This window comes from Juglans microcarpa x Juglans regia, chromosome 3D, assembly GCF_004785595.1.
Source record: "Juglans microcarpa x Juglans regia isolate MS1-56 chromosome 3D, Jm3101_v1.0, whole genome shotgun sequence".
NCBI classification, from domain to species: Eukaryota; Viridiplantae; Streptophyta; class Magnoliopsida; order Fagales; family Juglandaceae; genus Juglans; species Juglans microcarpa x Juglans regia.
The window spans coordinates 29,387,684-29,411,275 of NC_054598.1; the positions used below are offsets into that span (position 1 = coordinate 29,387,684).

At 34.5% G+C, this 23,592-nt stretch overlaps 1 protein-coding gene across 3 annotated transcripts in view; it reads right to left on the reverse strand.

The window, feature by feature from the left end:
- Nucleotides 1-1,809: 1,809 nt before the first annotated feature.
- LOC121255674 overlaps nucleotides 1,810-23,592 on the reverse strand; it is a 103,890-nt gene continuing 82,107 nt past the window's right edge. The window contains exons 1-14 of one of the 3 annotated variants that reach the window (XM_041156128.1): nucleotides 17,285-17,576; nucleotides 14,654-15,199; nucleotides 12,924-14,123; nucleotides 12,489-12,816; nucleotides 11,615-11,870; nucleotides 11,306-11,522; nucleotides 10,782-11,155; nucleotides 10,117-10,662; nucleotides 8,463-9,660; nucleotides 6,806-7,147; nucleotides 6,054-6,291; nucleotides 2,719-5,396; nucleotides 2,472-2,620; nucleotides 1,810-2,309 (exon numbers count right to left, since the gene is read on the reverse strand). In XM_041156128.1, coding sequence (XP_041012062.1) covers nucleotides 1,961-2,309; nucleotides 2,472-2,620; nucleotides 2,719-5,396; nucleotides 6,054-6,291; nucleotides 6,806-7,147; nucleotides 8,463-9,660; nucleotides 10,117-10,662; nucleotides 10,782-11,155; nucleotides 11,306-11,522; nucleotides 11,615-11,870; nucleotides 12,489-12,816; nucleotides 12,924-14,123; nucleotides 14,654-15,199; nucleotides 17,285-17,404 — 8,541 coding nt within the window. In that variant the 5' untranslated portion in view covers nucleotides 17,405-17,576 and the 3' untranslated portion in view covers nucleotides 1,810-1,960. Of the gene's footprint in view, nucleotides 2,310-2,471; nucleotides 2,621-2,718; nucleotides 5,397-6,053; nucleotides 6,292-6,805; nucleotides 7,148-8,462; nucleotides 9,661-10,116; nucleotides 10,663-10,781; nucleotides 11,156-11,305; nucleotides 11,523-11,614; nucleotides 11,871-12,488; nucleotides 12,817-12,923; nucleotides 14,124-14,653; nucleotides 15,200-17,284; nucleotides 17,577-23,592 lie in introns of those variants that run through there. The other 2 variants (XM_041156129.1, XM_041156130.1) reach the window with 2 other exon arrangements.

Here is a 23,592-nt window from a genome sequence, read left to right on the forward strand (position 1 = left end):
ACCATACCAATGCTTGTGAGTAAAAAAAAAAAAAAAGAAAACACCATACCAATGCTTGAGTGAAAAAGAAAAGACAACACCATACCAATGCTTGAGTAAAAAAAAAGACAACACCATACCAATTGAGTAAAAAAAAAAAAAAAGGACAACACCATATGTTTGGTGTGCCCCTTTTCTCAGTCACAACTAGCATGATGTGGTTAGAACATGATGTTTCCTATGTGAAGACCCTTCACAAATCTCTTCAAATAAATACAATACAAATGTATGGTTCCCAATTTCTGAAGCAAAGCCTCACTTAATGACCACTGATCAAACAATATCAGAAAAAAAAAAAAAAGAATTGGAGGAAGATCGAGCAACACAGCACTGATTAAACAATATAGGCAATACAGGAATAAGAAAATCTGGTTTAACCAATTTAGCATTGCCTAACATTCCAAATATATATCATATGCTGCATACATAAGCATAGATTGATTGCTACGTGACTCATGTTTCCTAGAACTTTCTTTATAATTGGGTATCACAAGACCATGCGATGGATTAACTTACACAAATAATAGAGGCAATATCAGACAAATGTGAAATGCTTTGCAGCCCTTTGTGACATTTAATCAAACAGGTATCATACCTGAGTGTCAGCCATGAAAAATCGTTGTGGACAACTGGTTGCGTCGGCGTCGGCGTGGGATTGAGATTCAGCCGGTGCAAACAGAGGCAGCGAGGAAGAGAGGGACGGTGCAAATGAGAAGGAAGGGAAGGACAGCAAGAAAGAGAAGGGTGCGATTTGAGCTACACAGCGTCGGACTGAGGGCAGCGACCAAAGAGCAGCGGCAAAGAGAAGGGCAGTGGATGATGCAAATGAGAAACGGGCCAACACTGTAGCACAAACGAATTGGGTGTTTTTCTCAAGTGCTTCTCTGTGGTAGGGTGTATTTTTCTTAGTGTGTTTTTTCCTACGTGGCAATAGGTGAATGGAGGGCTATTTTTGGCTAAATTGCAGCCCGACCGTTTCGAAACGCCTCTGCACCCAAAATTATGATATGCTCTCTATGGATGAGTTCATGGTTATTTCTTTGCTTTATGCTGTATATGGTGGATGTAGCCAATATTATTATGTGAGAAGTGGTCTAGTATGTTAAAAACATAATACAAATAATTAAATCTAACTTTTCTAATAAGTTTAAGCTTTTAGGACAATTGGTGATTTCACATTATATCATAGCAGATGTCCTAACTTTGAACCCTGAAAATACAATTTGTAATCATTTTGTTAAATAGAGAAGAGAAAAAGACTTGGAGTAGAATAACTGTTAGATCCTCCACCTTCATTTTTTTTTTCATTTTTAAAGAAAAAGAATTGAAAATATGTAATTTTAAACTTATTTTGTGATTTTTTATAGTAGTGTTGACGTGATATAATACCTCTTCTATATATTATTTGGGTCTTCTTTATATTATTGATTAATTTTAACTACCTCTTCTTCTCTCATGTCAAACCGCAATTCTTACTCAGCAAAAATAAAAATTCTTGGAAAAATCATTATTAATAAATGTTTTGTTTTTCTTTTTTTTGGAAGAACAAAAAAATACACGATATCCCGAATGGCAGATGTAGTGTTCTTGCCATAAAATGGTGGTCGGCCCTCCAAAAAGCAGGACTGTAAACTGAGAGTGGCTGGACTATCTTTTATTTATATCTTGAGGAGAAAATGTTACTTGTTAGTGATCTGACCTACAACATCACAGATCATCTCTTAGAAGGTGAAGGACATTTGGGTAGAATGATTTATATCTAGTTGAACACCAAAACTAATAAGCAGTTAATTCCAGCCCTGAGTCTTACTTTACATTGAGATATGTATTAGGTAGCTCTTTCAATGATGTATTCTAGCACATTAGAATAACGTTTCTGAAAGCATAATGTCATCAAACCTTCCAACTCATGTACAGCTATTTATTTCTTCCGGCTTCCTTTACCCCTATTCTTCTTCTTAGACTTGTTGCCCTTTCCCTTGTTTTGTGTTTCCTTGCTGCTTTGGCTGTAGGCTCCAGACACCGCAGCAACTTCTGAAGCATTTGACTTACCCTTATCAACACTGCTGCCTTCCTTAGACTCACCATCACTGTCCATCTCATTGTACCGGTCCACAGATGTATTCTCGATTTCTGATGCCTCTACCGGATGTATTGCGCTGAGTTGCAAGAAAAGCTGATTTAAGGAAGGTTCGACACGTTGTCTTCTTGATTGTAATCTCTTGGAAAGTTCGCCAATTGTTGAAATATTGTTCCCAGGCTGCGGTTCCCTGATAAGGTAATGTAGAGGAAAGGGGAAAAAGCAAGTCAGCAAGGCATGGCATGTCTAACTCAATAAAGCCATTTGAAGATTTTGCCATAAGATTAAAGAAAACGACCCCTTTAAACAAAGCATAAGAAGGCAGGGCATGTCTAATTCAATATATGTTTACCTCGCATCCAATGCAACAGAAAGTAGATTCAGTTCCTCGAGCATGCCAGCTACTTCCTTCAATAAGTTTTCATGTTCGTGGTAAATATTCATCTGACGGCATTCACGCATAATAATTCTTAAAAGGTGAATACATTCCCCCAGGTTTACCTAGATTTTTCACACGAAAAAAAAAAAAAATCAATATGGTGCTTATCAGCATATGCTTTCTGCCAAATGTTAAATACAATGTAAAATAAGTGTGTTACCTTCATTGCTTGGACATTTTCCAACATGCACCTTGGATCTCCACCAATCTCCAGTGGCTTCAAAGCTTCGAATCTATCCCAAAAGTAACTATAATTAATTGGTAGCTTGATTCCAATTATGTTGTTCAAATCACCCTGACCTGCCAAGTTTGAAGGTGCGAGCTTATAACCCCCGTGGTCATAACTGTCTGACAAAAGAACTTCGCCACAAGAATTAGTTGCACCCACTTCAAAAGCTCCAATTTGACCTCGAGAGGCTTCGACTGCCTGAAGATGAAGGACTCTCAACATGTCCCCCCAGGACGGCTTTGCCGTCATATCAACAAAAATGGCATCTGGACATAAAAATTGCGAACAATTCTTTCCCAAACTCACAATTACAAGAGGATTGTGGACCTTCTTAAATGCTTCAGCAAGCACATTTACATTCATATGTAAATGTTTCCCTCTTCTCCTAAGGACATCATAAAATTCGGATGGAAGTTGCTCAGTGATAGAGCTCCAACCAAGCAATTCAGAAAGTGAATCTACAAAACTCCCAGAGTTCAGATTAACCAAACATATTATAGCAACCAATCTCAACACCAGCAACGGATAGTAATCCTTTGCATTTATATTAGACCTTCTAATCCATTCAAGTGTCGCCTTCTTATCACAAAGAAACTGCCGAACAAAATCAATAATTGACTCATAGATTCTTCTTAGGAAAGGTTGCACTTCAGAAACGAAAGTGGAATTTGGGTTGTTACCTACCTCTTCGTAGATAAACCATTCAACAAAAGAAGACTTCGAAGTGATGAAGTAACCATGGAAGGAGGATGCCAAGATCAATAGGCGCTCAACAAGATACAAGAAACAACTGGGAGATATGTAGTCATTTTCTTTCATCCAGTTGGCGTTATAGGTATCCTTCAAAGCTTCATGGAGCCTGAATAGAAGGGACCACTCTCTTGGAGATTTACTGATATTGTCAGGCACAGTAGCTTGTGGAAATGAAATATCAACATTCCCACAAAGATTCTGAATGAATGTTTTCCAAGGTGGGTTCCCATCTATACCATCAAACAATTTTATAATCTTCTCATACAAATCATTGTTTAGCTTACCCAATCCAAGAATTATCATCACAACTCTTCCAATTTTCCCATAAGTTAGCTTACCCCTCGAGCTGATGTTTTCCAATATCACTTCTTGTAGTAAATGCTTAGAAACTTCACTCCCTCTCAGAGAAAACATGTTCTCTGCCAATGATTTTCGCCAATCTAGAGGAAATACATAGCCAAAGAAAGATTCAGCAGAAAATTTGGCAAATCTCTGTAATGCCTTGGCACCTTGGCACCCACGGTCCAGATATTCGGATTCCAAAAGAGACTTTGCAACTTCATATATATGAGTAAGTGATCTACTTTGGCAGAACATGGAGAGGTTATTGTTTAATGAGAGATTATAAAGAGCTTCAAGATTCTCCAAAACCTGCAGGCCAACAGAAAGTATTTCTGAAGACCAGTAACTTCGAGCAGTCAAAGCTAAATGGCGAACATCAATAGAAACCAACTTTCCATTCCGATGAAGGAATCGATTATCTCTATCTCTCACCCAATCAGCACCAGGGTTGAGCAAAAGATAGATTGCGTTAAGTTCACGGAACTGTCTCCACACTCCCAAGTAATTCAAACAGAAATCTCCATATTGTTTATATTCATTAAAATCTTGGGTTTCAAGACTTCTGAGATACTTGAAAATGTTCACAACATGATCTTTCCAAAAATTCCAAAAGTGAACAAGTGTTTCTACAGAAATCTGATTTCCAGAGATCATCTGCTCCGAATGCTTTATTCGATCGAAAACAAAATAATCTTCCCACATATACTTTGACAAGTCTGTATGAAGATGAGCATCTATAATTTTTCGAGCGGATATTATTTCACCACAAGCACTCTTGTGTCTCTGAGAAGAATTCAAAGAATTTTTCATGACGGACACACTAGTCTTCTCGTTTGATAAAACATCAGCCTCTGTACAAACACAAGCATAGAAGTTGTTGGACTCGTTCTTAGCGAATGACTTTGCTTTTGCCAAAAGCTCTTGCTTCTCTGTAAACTGCTTTAAAGGCCAGCCTTTACTTCCAGTTGTCCATAATGAGCTGGACAACACAAAGAGGAGAATTAGCATGGATGCTTCTTTGAAATTCTCGGCCTTCCCAAGGAGATCGGAAGCCTTTAGAATCTCCCCTCTTAACTTCGCAATGTTTGCAGCCTCTAAGAAGTTGCCCAATTCTTCTTCCAAAAACAAAAGCTCATCAAAGCAATCCAGAGGCTTCAAAAACTTGCGCATCAATTCTATGGACTGAAAACCTTTAACAAACCTCATCATGGATCTGTGATCTTTAAGCTCATAATAATGAAGAGCACAACCCTCTAGAAACTCTTGTTCAATGTTTTCTATTACTTTTCCTCTTCTAACCACGCCAACATCTATAGTTGCATCTTGTTTCCAATCCCGAATGTACTCGAAACCCTTGTCAAATAATTTTCCCTTGGAGCAAACTTTTAAACATTCTGGGAAGAAATAACCCCTAGCATAAACATCAGCTGCAAGTTCATAACATCCCGCAAGAGAAAAGCATTCCCCAGCCTTTTCCAGCTCTGACACCCCACATTTTTCTAAATAAAGCCTGCCTGCAACAGTTGGATGTTTGCCAAGTCAAAAACAAAAAAACTCATTAAAACCAAACCACTCTCAAGTTTTATTTGGTGCTCAAGTTAATGTTTCAGCTTTCTTCATGTGCAGAAATTTATGGCCAAAAATTCAGAGATTAAATAAAAGGAATTCCAACCCTCGCATGACAAGGTTTGTGATACAAGTACTTGTATCAACAATTCCATGAAGAACACAGTTGTAAAGGAACAGATGACAAAGTAAACAGTGAAAAGGAATACTTGTGGAGCACATTTCGACCTCTTACATTCTCATCTGTCAAATCTTTTAAAATGGTCACTACCCAATGTTGATTCCACCAAAGTGGGGTGGTCCTGAGAGTAGTTTGGATATGGTTCTACTTTCAGTGTTTTTTCCACAAGGGCTGGCCCCTCTCCAAACTCAAATGTGCACTGGCACTTGACAGTTTGAGACTTTACCATTCCACTAGATTGGAATTATTTCTATAATGTCAAAAGCTTCCAATACCAGAAAAGGTTCTAATTCAACTGTACGACAGATTGAGGATTTAAGATGCATTATACATTGCAAAAAAAATTAAAAGCAAAACTAGAACCCAAACACCACAAGCACATGGTAGGTTATATTTGATGACTTTCATAGAATCCAATGTATACCTGCTCTTTCATACTCCCCCAACTCACAAAAACAACGGGCAGCAGAATCAGCCTTGCCTATTGCTTCAAATATATCAGCAGCTTCCCTAAGTATAACATTTGCTGCTTCAGGATTCAAATGCCGCATTCGGTCAGCCGTGGCTCTAAGGCCAGCAGCCTTAGATCTTCTTTCCCAATAAGTATCCCCGGCTCTTTCAAAGCACATTGTTGCTATTTCATAGTTACAATCATGATATAGCTGTACAGATAAAAGAATTAGATATCCATAGATGTAATTTTGTTTGCAGAAAAGAAAAAAAAAATAAGGTGTCAATAGATCATCCATGCCCTAATTCACAAGTATTACAATTGCAAGATAAAAGTAATAATTTCTGTAGCAGAACTCAATAACAATGACCGTATCATCTTAATCATTGCCTAGCTATTAATTTGGGTAACAATTGAAGCCTATGATACTACCACAAACGAATATTCTGATCATTCCTTCACCATGATATTCTCCATGCAATAACCTAAGGTTTTCCAGTCACAATTGGAGCAGAAGAACTTTTAATAATAGAGGGCCAAAAACAACGACATAAAATTAAGTACTGGTAGGAGTAGTAGAGTTAGTTTGGGAAAAAATTACGTCTATGAAACTATAAAAATAAACAGTCTGATAGTTCCTTCACCATGATTTTTCCTATGAAATAACCTCAGGTTTTTCAATCACAATAGGAGCAAAATATATTCATAAACAGTGGAGAGATAACCTTCATGCCCCTTGACCTCCACTCCTCTGAACTGCTAGCAACTTGCATTGCCTGAGCAAGTGAGTCGTCCAGTTGTCTGACTTGGACAAGACACTTTTTCTTCCAATATTCAAACATAGGTTTGCAGAACTCCTCTGTATTCTCACAAATCCACAATCTCTGCCTTGTTCGTGTGACAGCTACATAAAGTTGCTTTAGTTCTGAGCATAAGACATTGTGTTTGGTGGAAAATGTGCTAGGTGACGTTGAGTCGAGCAAATCGTATTCCTTCATATATTCATATATTACCCTCCATTTATTTTTCAAAGGTGATGAGCCAAAAAAGTTGTACAACAATACATCCTGCGCAAGGACAACATAAGAATCACCAAAAACCAGGAAAATATGGCTCAATAAATTACTGTTTGAGAAAATGGACCGTAGCTTAAACATGTGACGCAACAATTTTTAATATGTAGACATAATGCACAGAAATATGCATTTTAAGATTTTGGCCCCATTTGGATGTTGAGATGGACTAATCTCATCTCATCTAAACACCACTCAAATACAAATACTTTTCAATTTCAAATCTTCAACTTTTTCATCTAATCATTACCTAATCAGCACAAGTTTTCCAAACTTTCAAACAAAACACAAAAAAAAAAAAAAAAAAAAAAAAAAAAAAAAAAAAAAAAAAAGACCAGTTTTTTAAAATCCCAAAACAAAAATAATATTAAAAAATAATATTCTAACAATATTTTATATAATATTTGTATTCAAGTTTTTCTCTCTCATTTCCCAAAATCCTATAAAACGTCTTAACTCAAACTATTTCATTGCTATTCATAGATTTCTCATCTTATCTCATCTCAACATCCAAACGAGATCACTGTCTATGCACAAGACCTACAATAAAAATCCTATCAGACATAAAGCTCCAAGCTTTGAGTTTTGCAAGAAAAATGATGTATATGTCCTTGGCAGTTTGGTGCTAATATCAGGCAATATGACAACAACATCGTGGGAACAACAATTTAACTTCAATTAGGATGTGGTGTAAATCCCCATTGTACACCCTCAAATGAAAAACCGACATGTCAACTTTCTATTAAATGATAAAATACACATTCACACTGGATTGCACATGTTAAAAATTAAAACAATTAAGAAATATTGAAAAAAAACACACATCCGGTGACCTCTGCCACCAGCCAGTGGCCGGGGGGGCCCGCCCACTTGAGCAACAGCCAGGTTGATGGTGATTACTCCAGCTGTCTCTTGGGGTGGCAGCTGCTACCCCGAGTATGACCGGAGCTGGTCCTAAAATTAATTAGAGTTAGAGATTTTAGGGCTTATGCTTTATATTTTAGTGTTTTACTTTATAATCATGTGTGATGCATCATTTTTCAAAAACTTGTGCTTTATCTATTCAGGCATCTTATAATTGGAGGGTGTAAGAGTCATTTTTACACCACATCCTAACCAAAGATGCGATCTAGGAACAATCCTATCGACATGGTGTGATGATGAACTTGAACATATTAAAAAGGTTATTTCAAAGCAATAGCTTTATTCATTGAGAATTCAACAATAAACTAGATTAATGAAACTCCCCAATGCTAATCAACTCAATGTAAACCAATAAATCAAATAAATAAACATGCACAATAACTACCTGAAACTCAAGGCCCTTACACTCCACAATAGTTAGAACAAGAGCTTGCTTCCCAACATATTTGGCAACTTCCTTCCGAGCAGAATCATCCCGTACCAATATTACCTGCTCCGCACCAAAGCCAACAATACTTGCTCCACTATTTCCACTATTTCCAAAAATAGTGATGATTGCATTTTCATTGCTCCCTGATTCAAGCAAAATCGGAGCTTCTCCATACACAAGACTATTCTCAGGCTCCAAAACATCAATCGATTGAGGAAAGAAATGATATAGAAGTTCAATAACACTGTGTGCTAGTTTGAGAACCCCATCATGAGTACGGAAGTTCTGGCTCAGATAGAAAATATTTGACATTATTCCTTTTTCTTCTCTTTTATTATGTCCACTGCTTTTTGATTCAAGTAGAAACTTCTTGTAGAATAGAGATCGTATATCCTGGAACCTAAAATCAATTCCCCTCGCAATAGTTTGTGCTGTATCACCAGAGAAAACAAAACCTTCTTCAACATTTTCGCAGATATATTTGAATAACGCAATTTGGCTCAATGTAAGATCCTGAACCTCATCTATGTATACAAAATCAATTTTATCACCATTGTAGCTTCCAATTCTCAAACGACGATGTAGATCAATCACAAGATCAGCCAGATCAAACTCACCATTTTCCATCTTCATCTTTTCATAATTTTGAAAGAGCTCATATATTATTTCTCTCTCCTGTCTACTTAAACTGGAAACACGGCTATTTGATAGTAAAAGATAGTCGTCACGACTGAGCTTACCATCACCTTCCTCTACAGCTTGTGGGCCACCTTTTATATGAGAAATAATCTCTGTGAAAACTCTGGAAGAGTCAAGCTTTGTAATTAGCTTGGCATTGAAATGGGGCCAGTATGATAAACTAAACCTCTCATAATTAACTTCCTTCAACTTTATAAAGGTCTCTAAGGCAACTGATCTACCACCAACTCGACTAGGATTAAGTTTTCTCACTTCATGGAATCTTTCAAAGTAGGAATTGCCCACAGTTCCATCAAGCATCATCAGAAATTTATGAAATGTTATCACAAGAGGATAGGACATGGTAGCAACACCAACAAAAGAATCTGGGATGTCCTTGAATTGAACTGCATCGTCAAAATCATCAATATCATTTGAACCGGTACCTTTAGAGCAATCACCATCACAGACAGAGCTACAAAAAAAAAAAAAAAAAAGAATAATAAGATGTTGTATGGTTACATCCAATATATATAATATTTTTTTATCAGTAAATTACATCCAGTATACAAAGTTGTACTAAATCAAAGAATAAATCCAGCATATATACTTGTATAAAGTCGAGTAAACAACTTAAGAAGTACATGAAATTTGGAACGAAAGTTTAGCTTGAATTTAACTTATTTTAACATAAATCGGCCTGCCAAAAAAACAAACTGGAAGGGGTCCATGGTTTATTGAGATTTATATGCATCCAAACACAAGTTACTTTTCAAATTTCGTGAAACCCCATCAAATACAGTGAAAACTGAGTTTCATAGTTGCTAATAAAAATCAAGCCACGAGATTCAAAAAAACAAAACTTCCCCAAACTCAATGGAACTAGTGGCTCATGAGTTCACGTGAGAGTACTATCAAATAAACTATGCACCTTTTCAACTGAGAAACATGTTGTGTGACCTGCAGTTTGACAGCATAACACAGTTTATGGCTCACTGTCACAAAAAGCTGGTGCAATATAGTTCTCTTTGTTTCTGCCAAGGTCTCCTCAACCTCATTCTCTGGGCTATGCACAAGGTTATTGCTCTTCACACCATAAAATAATTCTGTTGCCATCTGGAACACCTTTTCTTTCTCTAATAACTTCCTAGTCAAAACAGTGGTTTTCCCAGTACCTGACCGTCCAAGTATAAAAGCACTTCTAGGTAAAACGATTATCTCCTGCTCTTGGTCAGTTACTTCAAATGGAAGATCCAGTTCACCACTATCCTTGTTTGAAAGCAACTGACCCACAACACCAGATGAGAAAGAGTAGAATTTCATCAGCATCAGACTCTCACTAACCTTTGCATTCTCAACATAACTTCTACCATCAGAAGCGCAACCAACTAAATCACTCTCATTTTCACTATTAGCAACATTCCTAATCCGTACAATATCAAAAGAGCTTGACCAACTCTTCGGAACTTCCAAACTCCTAAGCAAAAATAACCAAAAAAAGTTAAACCGCTTCAAAAGTCAATATATAACAATGTTATTCTTGCAAAGTTAGCAATATCTTTAAAGATTTTCTAAAATGCAAAACAGCATACATACCTCTCAAGACATTTCTCTTTGCAGCGATTAAGAAAGTCATCTGTATATTTCCCAAACATGCTATCAAGCCGTTTGATTAATTTTGGAATTTCCTCTGCAGGTAATATATCCCAGACCTTCAAAACTTGATAGTACATCAGTTCCTTTACTTCGTCACTCCATTCCTTTCTGATGTCATTTGCACAAACAATATAAAGATCTTCAACCTTAAATTGCTTTATGATCTGTGAAGAACTTCCACAAACTGGATCTGAACTTCTCTTCTTGGGTCTCCAGCCACGGGAAAGTTTAAGTAGATGTTCTATAACCAAGTTTTTTCTCATTACAGACTTCAATTTTTTAAATGATCTCAGAAAATTATCACTGAAAAGAACCTGTTGGAAACGGGAAAAGAAAGAATACATAAAATTTAATAAGAAAAGCTACATAACCCAATCAAGAATGAGTGTTAACACTGCCACTAGTGAGAATTGAAAAAAGGAGTATAGTTTGTAATGAAAGCATAACTATTGAATGTCAAATACCTTCCACCTAGCACTTCTGAAAAGTAAGCTATCTCCATTCAGCAAATCATCAAATTGTTCAAATTCTCTCTTCACATCTAAAAGTGCTTTGTGTAAATCCTTGTCCTCATCAGCATTAAAGAAACACTGACGTTTCTTAGCATCAAGTACTAAGGCTTCCCAGATGGAGTCACTATTACCAAGTGTACCTTCATTTCCCAAGATCCATAGACAGTGCCTGAAAGGCATTACGGGGAAACTGATATTTTCACCATGCATGTCAATATGGAAACAAAAGTAAACTGTCCAAAAGAGTTTACAATATCTTACCTCGCCCTGGTAAGAGCAACATTCGTTCTCTGAGGATTCGATATGAACCCAATTGATGCATACCTATTAGATCTCACAGTTGATATTATTATTATGTCCTCCTCCCCACCCTGGAACCCATCAACTGACTTCACCTTCACTGTGAACCCATCAATATTAACATACTTCCTTCCAAGTTTGTCCTGAATTGCAACTACTTGAGCAGCATAAGGAGATATTACACCAATACTGAGCTTCTGTCTTGAACCAACCCAAGCTTTTCTCGAAGCAAAATCCAAAAACAAAGAAAAAAATATATCAAAAACAGAAGTTAATAATAGGTTGAAACCAGGACATTTAACTACCGGTTTATCTTAGGGAAGAAGTTCCATTATCAAGAGTTCTAGAAAGTAAGACCACATGGAAGGATAAAGATACAATGTGACAAGTCTTAATTACAGAAACATGCATTTTACAGTATTTTTAATAATTTATCAAATTTATGTTTTCTTCTTTTGGACAAATTAAATTTTCCAGGACTCATAAGATAATCTCTAAAAAGTTTCCAACTTCAGCATGTAGAAGTTTCCCATTTCATTACAGTACAATAAAGGCTAAATCATTCAGTCACATTGACAAACCTCATCAACTTCCACCTTTTTATTTTATCTAAGGAATTAGAGATCAAACAAATCAACTTATACTGAAATCAAATTAATGACTTAAATGTGCTGCATCTACAAATATAAACTTGCTATAGGATTAGACATCTTTTTCTATAAAAGCTAAAGCCAAATGTGAAATAACCCCAGAAGCTGAATTGATTAGACTAGATGTCAGAATCAAAGAATATCTTGATATGGTCAAAACAACACTAGACTTCAAATGTAGTTACCTTTGTATAAATTGAGCAATATTTTCATGACAAGAGCAACTTCGACCAGGTTTCTCCAACCATACCCAACATCACCTTGTTCTTCTCTTCCATCTACTATATTTATAAAAGAATATGTACCAAACATTGGCCCTGGAAGGTAGTGCTTTTCATAGCCTTTTCTTTTAACATTCAGAGCATCTATGATCCGGTTGCAATAAAAATTCAAATTTGGGAAAGAACTTATAGACGGATGCATTCGATACTGTATATTAAGAAGATGCTTCGAGTGACCCAGTGAGCTCATTCTCTCAAATAGACTCCTCCCAAAACCAGCTTCGCTAGAAATCTATAAGTAGATTTTAAAATGATATTAAGCAAGAGAAAAAAAAAAAAGAAAGGAAAGTCAAATCCCAACAAAGGGAGCAGTAAGACAAGCAAATAGGATTTACACACATTGCTTTCAACCATTGCTGGTAATTGGCACTCATCCCCAACCAGAATAGCATGCCTTAAACCTGGAAGTTGAAGGGGTATGGCTGACTCACACTCCTTTAATTGTGCAGCTTCATCAATAACCAGAATGCTCAGTGGTTTCATTGCCACCGAATGCAGTTTGTAAGAACTTGAAGCAGTGCATAAAAGTAAGGAAGCCGCTTGAAGACAAAAATCCATTGTTGATTCTTTGTTCATACCCATTGGAAGCTCAAGTTTGTTAAATGAAGCCTGAAGAGTTTTTAGAACAGAAAGGCATTCTTTTCTACTTGCATGCAACTGGGGTATATCCATAAGTGGCTGCACAGCATCTCCAACTACTTCTAAACGAGAAAAAAGCTCCTCCAGGACTTCAGACTCCACGCTATCTTGATACAATAAGGTTTCAAAAGACTCAAGTAGGCCAATTAGAGAAATCATGTTTTGGAAATTGCTTTGAGTGTAACTTTTGGGTAAATGTGTATGGAAGACTCGAAAACAATTTTTGAGTGGTGATGAAATAGAAACAAATCTTTTTCTCACAAAATCAAGAAATGACTTGTAAGTTTCGTTGCTAGCATCAGTTTCCTCCCTGCTTTCCTCTTTGATCTCTTTTTCTTTGCTCTTTTCTCTCTCTATTATCGATTCATTTTCCAAGAGCACGTGATACTTAGAAACACAATTCTCAAGAAGATCAATCATTGACTCAAAACAATGCCTCCAACCAGTCCGATGTCCCAAGCACTCTGTAAGCCTTTGGACCCGATAATCTAAATATATCTCTTCAATGTCTGAACCAAGTTTGAGTCGCTCCTTATTCCCAAACAAAAGAATATCTCCCAATGAGCAAAACGAACCATCAGTTTTAAGCAATTCTTTCACCAACTCTGTTATGCCGGAGGCCACTCCTGTAATTGCAACATTTGTTGGGGCACAGGTAAGAGTTCTATATCCCATTCTAAAAAAGGATAAGAGCAGAGTACTAATGATTTTTGTTTTCCCTGTACCGGGTGGGCCCCATATAAGTTCCACTTCCGTCTTGTGGCTGCAATGCATCTTACGAAGACATGCCAAAAATGTCTGGGTTTGGGGTTCATTCAGTTTAGAATTTATGATGGTCCCAAATTTCTCATGCCAGCTGCCATCACTCTCTGCAGAGCAGAGATTACAATCTTCCTCAATCTGTTTTGCAACATCAGAGACGGAAAATAATCAAACCAAGAATCAACAGCAATTCTCAGAAAGACAAATAAATTCAGAAAACCAAAAGAATACCTTTTACAATGGCTGATGAATAGGAAAAACAAGGAAATACTAGAATTCAGTAAGTGAGGCATTATAAATAATGATTATCATATTAAACTCGGCATTTTATTTCAGTTTAACTTTCAGGAAAACTCCACATTAATGTCGTATCAAACCCGGTGATACTAAGTTCAAATTCCAACTCCCCTCTACCTTCCACTTAAAAACTCAACCCATACTTTCCCAACAGCTTTAGGGGACAGCATTGGTAAAAAGTTGTGGCATGTATACAGGTTCCGAAAGACAAAAAAGTGGGAACTCTCATCCGCTTTATCAATACAGAATCCCATAGCTTTGTGATCAACTTAAAACTTTTGGAAAGTTGACTCAACCTCAAGTTTTTCTTCTTTATAATACTTCAAAAGTAAAACATTTTGAACTACAAAATTCATCCCAAAATTACTTACCAAAGAATTAGTGCACAAAACTTTCTTGATAATCTGTAGATTTCCCGGCATGTGCAATGCGTTCCATATTCTCTTGTTAGGGATTGTATTTATCAAGAAAATCACAAACAAAGACTTATGGTTCCCAGCGTCAACTTCAATGTCTTTCAATGCTTTGACTTTGAATCTGGTTGATGAGCTATCATCCTCATTCACATCCTCTAGAATTTTGGTGACAGCTACAAAAGCCCATTGCCTTCCTATTCTTTGTAAATCAGAAACATCCTCGGGTTTTGCATCTGCTAAAACAAATACATCTCCTGGCAATGTCTTGTAAGGCTCCTCGCCACGAACAGTGAATCTGTTTCTCCACTGATCAACTTCAACATCATACAATTTTGTACCATATGCCTTAGATTCATGACATGCAATTACTTCAGCAAAAGGGGCTCTTGAAATAATCTCCATACTCGAATGCAGTTGTGCACGAGTTTCTTCCAGTAAGGGGTAAACATATGACCCAAAATACTGGCCAATTGATTCAAAGGATTGTGGAATCTTTTCCACCTGTAATTATGAAACAAGAATTCAATCAAAATAGAGTGCCAAACAAACTTCTTGGAGGTCAAAAAGCCCATCCCAATAAATTAATCCGCTGGAAAAATGCAAATAGGAGAAGATAAAGTGAAACAGCCTGTATTTGTAGCAGATTCATCAAGATTGATTAAGCCATTATATGATAGAATGTCTAAAAGCTTGAACAAACGAGGCCCACATATTTATATGCAACTTTCACCTTGTTTGGAAGACATAACTACACTCATTTAACGGAATCGTTTGTACAAGCTGAAGCTAAGGTTTGAGAGAAAAAATTATCAAAATGGAAAGATTTGATGAGAAAAAAATTCCTTCTACCCCAACACAACGATTGTAAAAGAAGCCTCATATCAAATGTGTCTATTGATCAGTTTATTAAACAAGGCACAATGACTAACAGCTTTGTATTTAGGATACACATTTGAATTCCAACATATGTTACTTCCAATCACATGTATAAGGATAATTGTGTTTTCATTAAAATAAATAAGTTGAAATCCTCCACAGGTTAGCTACATCCCATAACTAAAATAATAATAATATCCAATTCAACTATATTTTCCAAGAAAATTCTGATTGATTATCAATATCGATCAACTACTTTGCTAACATAGGGTATTCGGCAGATATGTTGACTAAACCAATTCCTCTGCTCAGATTCAACTATGGAAGAGACGCCCTTGGAGATTCTATGGTGTTACGCTTGACAGAATCCAAGTTGTTGAACCTTGACTCAAATTCCTATTTAAATTCATCTCTAAATTGACTTTCCTTGTATATGAGAACTACAGTAAGAGAATTAACTAATTTGGTGTAGCTTATCCAACAAGGAATAGGAATTTACAGCATATAAATAAGTTTCTCTTTGAGAAAGATTATCTGTTATGAGAGGGCGTGGATTTAGGAGTATTGAGATTCTGGGTTCGGATGTTGCTTGATCTCATTTCTACTCCATCCTGCAACATTGAATTTCTTTAATATCGTTCTCCAACAGTAGATGTAGGCTTCAAAGACAATCTAATTTGGGTAGTTTTATGATTGTGATTGGTTCTTTTTCTATTAATCCTAAAATCTCTGTTGGTCGCAACAAACCAGCATCAAAGCTTCATTGTAGCAACTGCAAGGTTGCAATTTGTTGACATATGGCTTGACTTCTCCCATAAGAAATTGGATGTAGGTTTCAAAGCCAATCCAATTAAATGGACTTGCTGTTGTTTTCCATCTCTTAATCAAATTTCTTCATATGTATTTGGTTGGATTTCTGCTCTTACACAACACAAATTGGACTTTCATTCTCCAAGCGGGAGAAAGCTAATGAATCCTTCGAGTTGATTTATATCATTACATTTCAAGAGAGAAAGTTGCACAAGGTTTAGAGCTAGCATCATTTTTACCATTTATTTGCTCTCTTATGTATCCTGTGGATGAAGTTTATTGAGAAGACTGTATAATTTTTCTCTTTTATGAAATATTCTCTAGTGTGTGATAATAATATTTTTGGTTCGCTGGGGCTTAAGTTTGGAGTGTTCTCAACTACTTTTGGAATCCATTTATTGGTTAGTGAACTCCTCATGATAGTCTTTGCTAGCAATGAGGATTATTAAAAGATGGTAATCCCATTTTACACAGCTTAAACCAGCTACTTGTAATTCCAACGTAATGAGGATGAAATATAATCAAGGATGAAGCTAGCAAGGATTTTCTTTAGTTTTTTTTTCCTTTTTCTTCGCATGGGAGAAAAGATTCATATATTCCCTGCAGCTGTTTTGAAAGGGTTCTTTTATTTTTTTTCTTTTAAGACAGATTGCCTTTATATATCCTATATATGTGAGTATATGCAGTAACACACATGTATATATACATAAATTTCGCGACTAGATCATGATCTAGAAGTAAACAGATTGTAATAAATTTTATTTTAATTTTCTACTCTTTTACTTTTCGAAAGCATCAGATTCTTCATCCATACTTCACTGAGTGTTAAATGCTAGAAATCATTCCAAAGCTGCCCTGAGATTATAATAACAAAACAGAAATGTATGGATTAAAGCAAACCTGGTACTTGTAAAGGTCTTCGTTTTCAATATCTTCAAGGGACCAAGAAAGCACAATATCGGTGAAGCCATGGTCGGTAGGAACTCCTCTCGTCTTCTCTGAACCGTCGCCCTTCGTCATTTTCACTACTCCTATTCCTTTTTCACACACATTTTCTTCTCATCTGCATGCAATATCAATGATGATATTAAAAAACCCGTTTCACAGTCAACTTTAAAATTCACAAAAGCAAGATGTTGGAGAGAAAGAAAAGGGATTTCTTGGGCAGGAAGGAAAGAAACATGAAAGGAGAAGCAACTTGGGAATGTGAGTACAGGCACAGTACTAGTGGTTATCTGGCCTTTAAAAAGCAAGAGAATCATCAAACGACGAACATGATTCATAAACCTTAGGAAGAGGAAAAATGTAAAGGAAGAAACCTTTGGGCTTCCTATGTCTTTTCCGTACTTTTCTTTTTCTCGGCAAATGAGAATCAATAGCCATGCATTCAAAAGGAGCTGAGGAATAAAGTTTTGAGTAGTGGTGCAGTTATCGAAAGGGCAGCAAGCAAAGCTTGTTAAGCTTAGGAATGATTTGGATTGACGTGAGTTTAAATACTAAAATAAAATTTGAATTATTTATTATATTTTATATAAAAATTTAAAAAATTATTTTAAGATTTGAAAAAATTGAATTGTTTATTATATTTTATGTAAAAATTTGAAAAATTTGTAATGATGAGATGAAATAAATTGAAATGAATTGAGGTGAATTTTAAATTCAAACAAACCACTTCTTATTATACAAAAGAAATAATCATTCTTAAACAATATTTTATTTTTTTAACAAAAAAATATATAAAGATTGATAGACAATACGCATTATATAGTGAGATGAAAGTGTGGTATATAGAATTTTCTTAAATCTAAATTAGTAGAAGTACGCACATTTCGATTCAAGCAACATTGTTTTTTGTATAAGATTTCATCAATGAAATATAGTAACTTAAATACAAAAGATTTACGTAGGAACCCGGTTTCATTGACTAGAAACAGTGAATAGATGTACAATTTCTCCAAGTCAATGAACGTCTATATATCATTAAAGACAAGAAAAATGATGGGTTATTTAGCTTTTGAGATTCCTTCCCATCACATATATCTCTCCCCTCCCTCTCAGAAACGGGATGTTTTTAAGTATCAATTCATCTCAACTCATCATTATAATTTTTTTAAAATTTTAATACAAAATATAATAAATAATTTAACTTTTTCAAATCTCAAAATAATAATAATAATAATAATATTAAAAAATAATATTAAAATAATATTTTATTATCTCAACTCAACTCAACTCAATTCAATATTGAAACACAGCCTAACCCATTTGGCAAATTATTAGACAAAATTAGGTTTTGGAAGAGATATGAGATTAAGGAACGTTATAACATGTACTGGAATGCTCGCTCTCGAGATTAATTAGTCTTGTTTGTTTTCATAATTTCTTTCAACTCATCTTATTTTATTAGATTATTATAATTTTTTTAAATTTTCACATAAAATAAAATAAACAATTCAACTTTTTCAAATTTTAAAACAAAAATAATATTAAAAATAATATTTTATTAAACTTTTAACTTTAATTTCAATTCATCTCATCTCATCGACAAAAGCAAATATGGTAAACTTCTTTTGAACTGTTTTGAGGAATGGAGGGTAGAACATATTAAGAGAGAAGATAATGTTATAGCTCATACATTAGCTAACCATGCTTTTGGGGTAATGAGATAATAGTTGATACAATTAAAAGAGATTCCTAGTCTTTGTTATAGAGCTTTCATCAAGATAATTTAGATAATGATAGGCTTACTACTTTCTTACCACTTTTTTATTACTCGATAATGTATTTGAAATTTTTATTCTTTTATTATTTTCTTTTAAATATTTTTTTAACATCTTTAATCTTTAAGAAAAAATTAAAAAAATATATACAAATTCATTAATAGTCAATTCTTTAACTATTAAGTAAAAAAAATAAAAGAATAATAAAAGAGTAGTAAGAAAGTAGTAAGTCTATTATTATCCATACAATTTATATCTTTGATATATGAAAAAAAGAAACGCTTCGGATTCTGTAATCTGTCACGCACATCCCACTCTTATTGCCATTATTGCAAGAAAAAACAAAAGGAAAATGTTAGTTTGCCCTCTCACTTGGCCTACTCATTTTGACTATTTATGTATTTAATTTTTTTTACTTAATGATTAAGAAAATAATTTTTAATGTAATAATGTATTGAGAGTTGTGACGAGAGAGAGAGCTGATGAGAGAGAGCCGATGTGATGTCTTTGGGCGTTCTGCACCCTCCATTGACAGGGTGCCACTTCATAATTCCATCAAACTTACCGTGAACTACATCACACTCTATTCCTCTTTGGGTTTTCTCACCGTTCCCCTCTCTCTCTCTTCCCCTCTTCCACTTCACTATCTCTTATTAACTTCACCCTCCAATGCGTCGTTCGCTGCTGCTACTGCTTCTTCTTCCCTTCTTCTATCGCCAATCTCAAGCGCTCTCAGGCTTTGAACTCTCATGAAGGTTTTTTGTTTGTTTTTTATAATGTCTTTTTCCGATTTTCTTTGGATTTTTGATATGTAATTTTATAGATTTAGGGTTTGAATGCATTTGCTTATTTTTTGGAGGTTGTTTAGTCTCAATTTATTTTCTATTTTATGGTTAGTTCTTCGTTTCTATTTGTCCGGGAAGATTTTTCCTCGGAAAAACTTCTTTGAAAAAAGTGTTTTCCTTAGTAAGTCCACGGGACATCGATCTTGATTTTGATTTGTTACTCCGAGGTTTTGGAAAATCGGTGGATCAAGAGCTTGCTTTGTTTGATTAATTCCTTCGTTCCTAGCGGAATCCTTTATCCCTATTTGCGATTGGGCAAGGGCACCGTGTCGACTGTCGAGAGAGAGAGAGAGGGTGGAGAAAGAGTGAGAATGGAACTGAGTGAGTTATTTCTAAAAGAATAAATATAGATAGAAGTTTTTGTTAGAAGTAATCATTTTGCATATATGATAAGGTATCATCTAGACTATACATCTCTCAAGTCTAAAATAAAAAAATAAAGAATTAAAAGTAATCATATAGTGAGTATAAAATGTGTACTGTTATAATGATTTCTCTTTAGCATTATTCATGAAAATTATCCAATTACACCGGCAGGGTTGAGGAAGCACTTTGAATATATTAGATCTATTTTATAATAAAAATAATTTTATATTCTAATAAATTATATTAAATCACGTTATTTTTAAATTTATTCTTATATGATATCTTTATGACTAAAATATTTATATTTATTAAAAGAATTTATCTTAAATCTGGATTCTAAGCTTTTACATTGAAACAGTGATAGGCTTACAACATATTTACAAATGAAATACAATATTTTTTAAAATCCATCAAATCAAAATAAAAATAAAACTTAAAATAATATTATTTTATTACATAATTATAAACAAATTGGTATAGAATAGTAATTCTATCATTTCTCTTTATTTCCCTTTATAGGTGGTGCCGCGTTATGAATTCATGATACTTACCTTGGGTTGCCTCACACGCTTTTCCATGCATGAAGATTAAGCTACAAGATCAAAGACATTAGTGTTCGAAGATAAAATCAAAGTTTGCTATTGAGAAAATCTCTAGCGTTTTGTATCAAAGGTGTCTCTTTATCCACTGATGTTCCTAATAATGTCTCTTTGAGCCCCTCTTTTCTGTGTTTTGATCTCACTATAAATTCACTATACTGGACACATCTTGCCCTTCTATTTAAGAGTATAAATCCTTTAAAGACACCTCGTCCGATTGGACATTTTTATTAAAATATCTCTTATTTAAGATATAATTATATAAAAAATAATTAAAAAATATTACATGTCTATCATCTTTCTAAAAGAAATGCGCTGCATAATAAGTGACGATCAAGTTCTTCACTTAAGAAGTAATTGATTTTAAGAAAACATAAAAAAGTATAAAAAAAATACTTCTAAAAGCTTATTTTAAGAAGTCCATGAATCAAAACTAGCAAACAGTTACAAAAGAATCTATAAAGAATCACTTCAAAACTAAATAAGTGAACATTCAAAAAAAAAAAAAAAAAAGTAGAGGTAGCTAAACCACACGGTCGCCACTGATGGGTGGCTCGTTTTTTAGTAGTTTTTTAAATTTAATTTTTATGTTCTTTTTATAATTATTACTATTTTTTATAATGTTTTTGTGCTTTCTTAAAATAGGTTTTGAATTTTTAAAATTAATTTTTTTTTTAATGAGATGGTACAAATTTCACAGATGGTCTCAATTAGGACTGTAATCAAGTCGAGCTGAGTCGGTATTTGACTTGCCGAGCTTGACTCAATTAAAAAAACTCGAGGTTGAGGTCGGTAAGCTAAATTCCCAACTCAAGTTTCGCTTGAGTTGTTTATTTTTTTAATAATATTTAATAATGAGTAATGTTACTCATCATCTCAACTTTTATCATCTTAAGATGTGATATTAGGCGATTGTAAATTATTTATTACATTTTATTTGTAAATCTATCATCTAATGTCATATCATGGGATAATGGAAGAATGATAGGAGTTGAGATAATGAATAACTTTTTTCTTTAATAATTAATAATTAATGTACACCGACCACACAAGCCATGTACCAATGTGCACGACAAACTCACGACAATGTTGTAAGCTCCATGTCCCCTCTAGTGGTTGCTACTTGGATCGTTTGAAAATTTTGCCGGCTCAAGGGTGGTTCTCAACCACCCCAACCAACTAACAGCTACCATCGACCAAGACACAGTGCATGTCAAGCTCACGGCACTCCATGTCTCTGTCGGCGGTGCCGCTTGGATCGTCCGAAACTTTTGCCCACCCTAAGGTGGTCCCTGACCACCCTAAGACAGGCACGGGTAAGGGGTAGAAAGAGAGGGAAAGGGTAGGGAGAGGCACGAGGAGAGGAAAAGAATAAGAAGAGGGAGACGTGACACACTGCTAGTATGCCACATCAATGTGTGGGATCACCTTTATGTCTCTAGTGTTTTTTTATCAATATATGAATGAACTTTAATCGAGTTGAGTTAACAAGTCGACTCGGGTATAAACGAGTAGGTTTTAACAAGCCTTAATCGAGTTTAGTCGGGCCTATGTCATTTACTAATCTAGCAAATATCTGCTTTCACAAGCGAACTATTTTTTTATTAGTCGAGTTCGATTTGAGTTTAGCCGGGTGAGGACCGAGTGGGCTATCGAACAGATTGGTGCATATACTGCCTAGTCTCAATCCATCTCATCACATCTCATATCAAAATTCAAACATCATTTAAACACAAACATTTTTCAATTTCAAATTTTTAACTTTTTCATTTAATCATTAACTAATCATTACAATTTTTTCAAACAAAATATAAAAAATAATTCAACTTTTTAAATCTCAAATTAAAAATTATATTTTAACAAGATTTTAACTAATAATATTTATTCAATTTTATACTCTATTTTCTCAAAACTCCATAAAATATCTTAACACAAATTATTTTACTATTATTTATAAATTATTTCATTACTATTCATGAATTTTTCATTTCATCTGTATAACCAAATGAAACTTAAATGTCTCCTAGATTGACATGTGACACATTTTGGAAACCCAAAAAATATGCACGTCATTCAAAATATAAATTTTAAAATTTTAAAACTAAAAAATTAATACGCAAAAAATGAAATACCTTTTCCTTTTTTTTTTCCTTTTTTTTTTTGTAACCTACTTGAGTGGATTTCTTTTATTCTTGTTTTTATTTTCCTTTATTTTCAACAATTATGGATTGGATTTATATTTCAATGACCCAACATTATGTTTAGATTCAGAATTAATCTCAACTCATTTTATCTTATCTTATCTTATCTCATCATTATAATTTTTTTAAATTTCTACATAAAATATAATAAACAATTCATTCTTCAAATTTCAAAACAATACTAATATTAAAAAATAATATTTTATTTAATTTTTATTTTTTCATTGTCTTATCTCAATTAAGTTTTGAAATATCAACTAGTAAAGTAACGAATATTTTGACCAATCTTTGTTTGAGTTGTCTCAACGCGTTATACTCTTTGGGTGATGTGCCTATTGTTGTACTACCTCGGACAGATAAAAGTTTAGAGTTTAACTATACAGCTGCCTACTGTTCATCCATCCTCTGCACTCCTTCCGACGTGTAATTTTTTTTTTGAATAGAGAAAACGTGCGTTTAGTTAGTTTTGTTTTAATT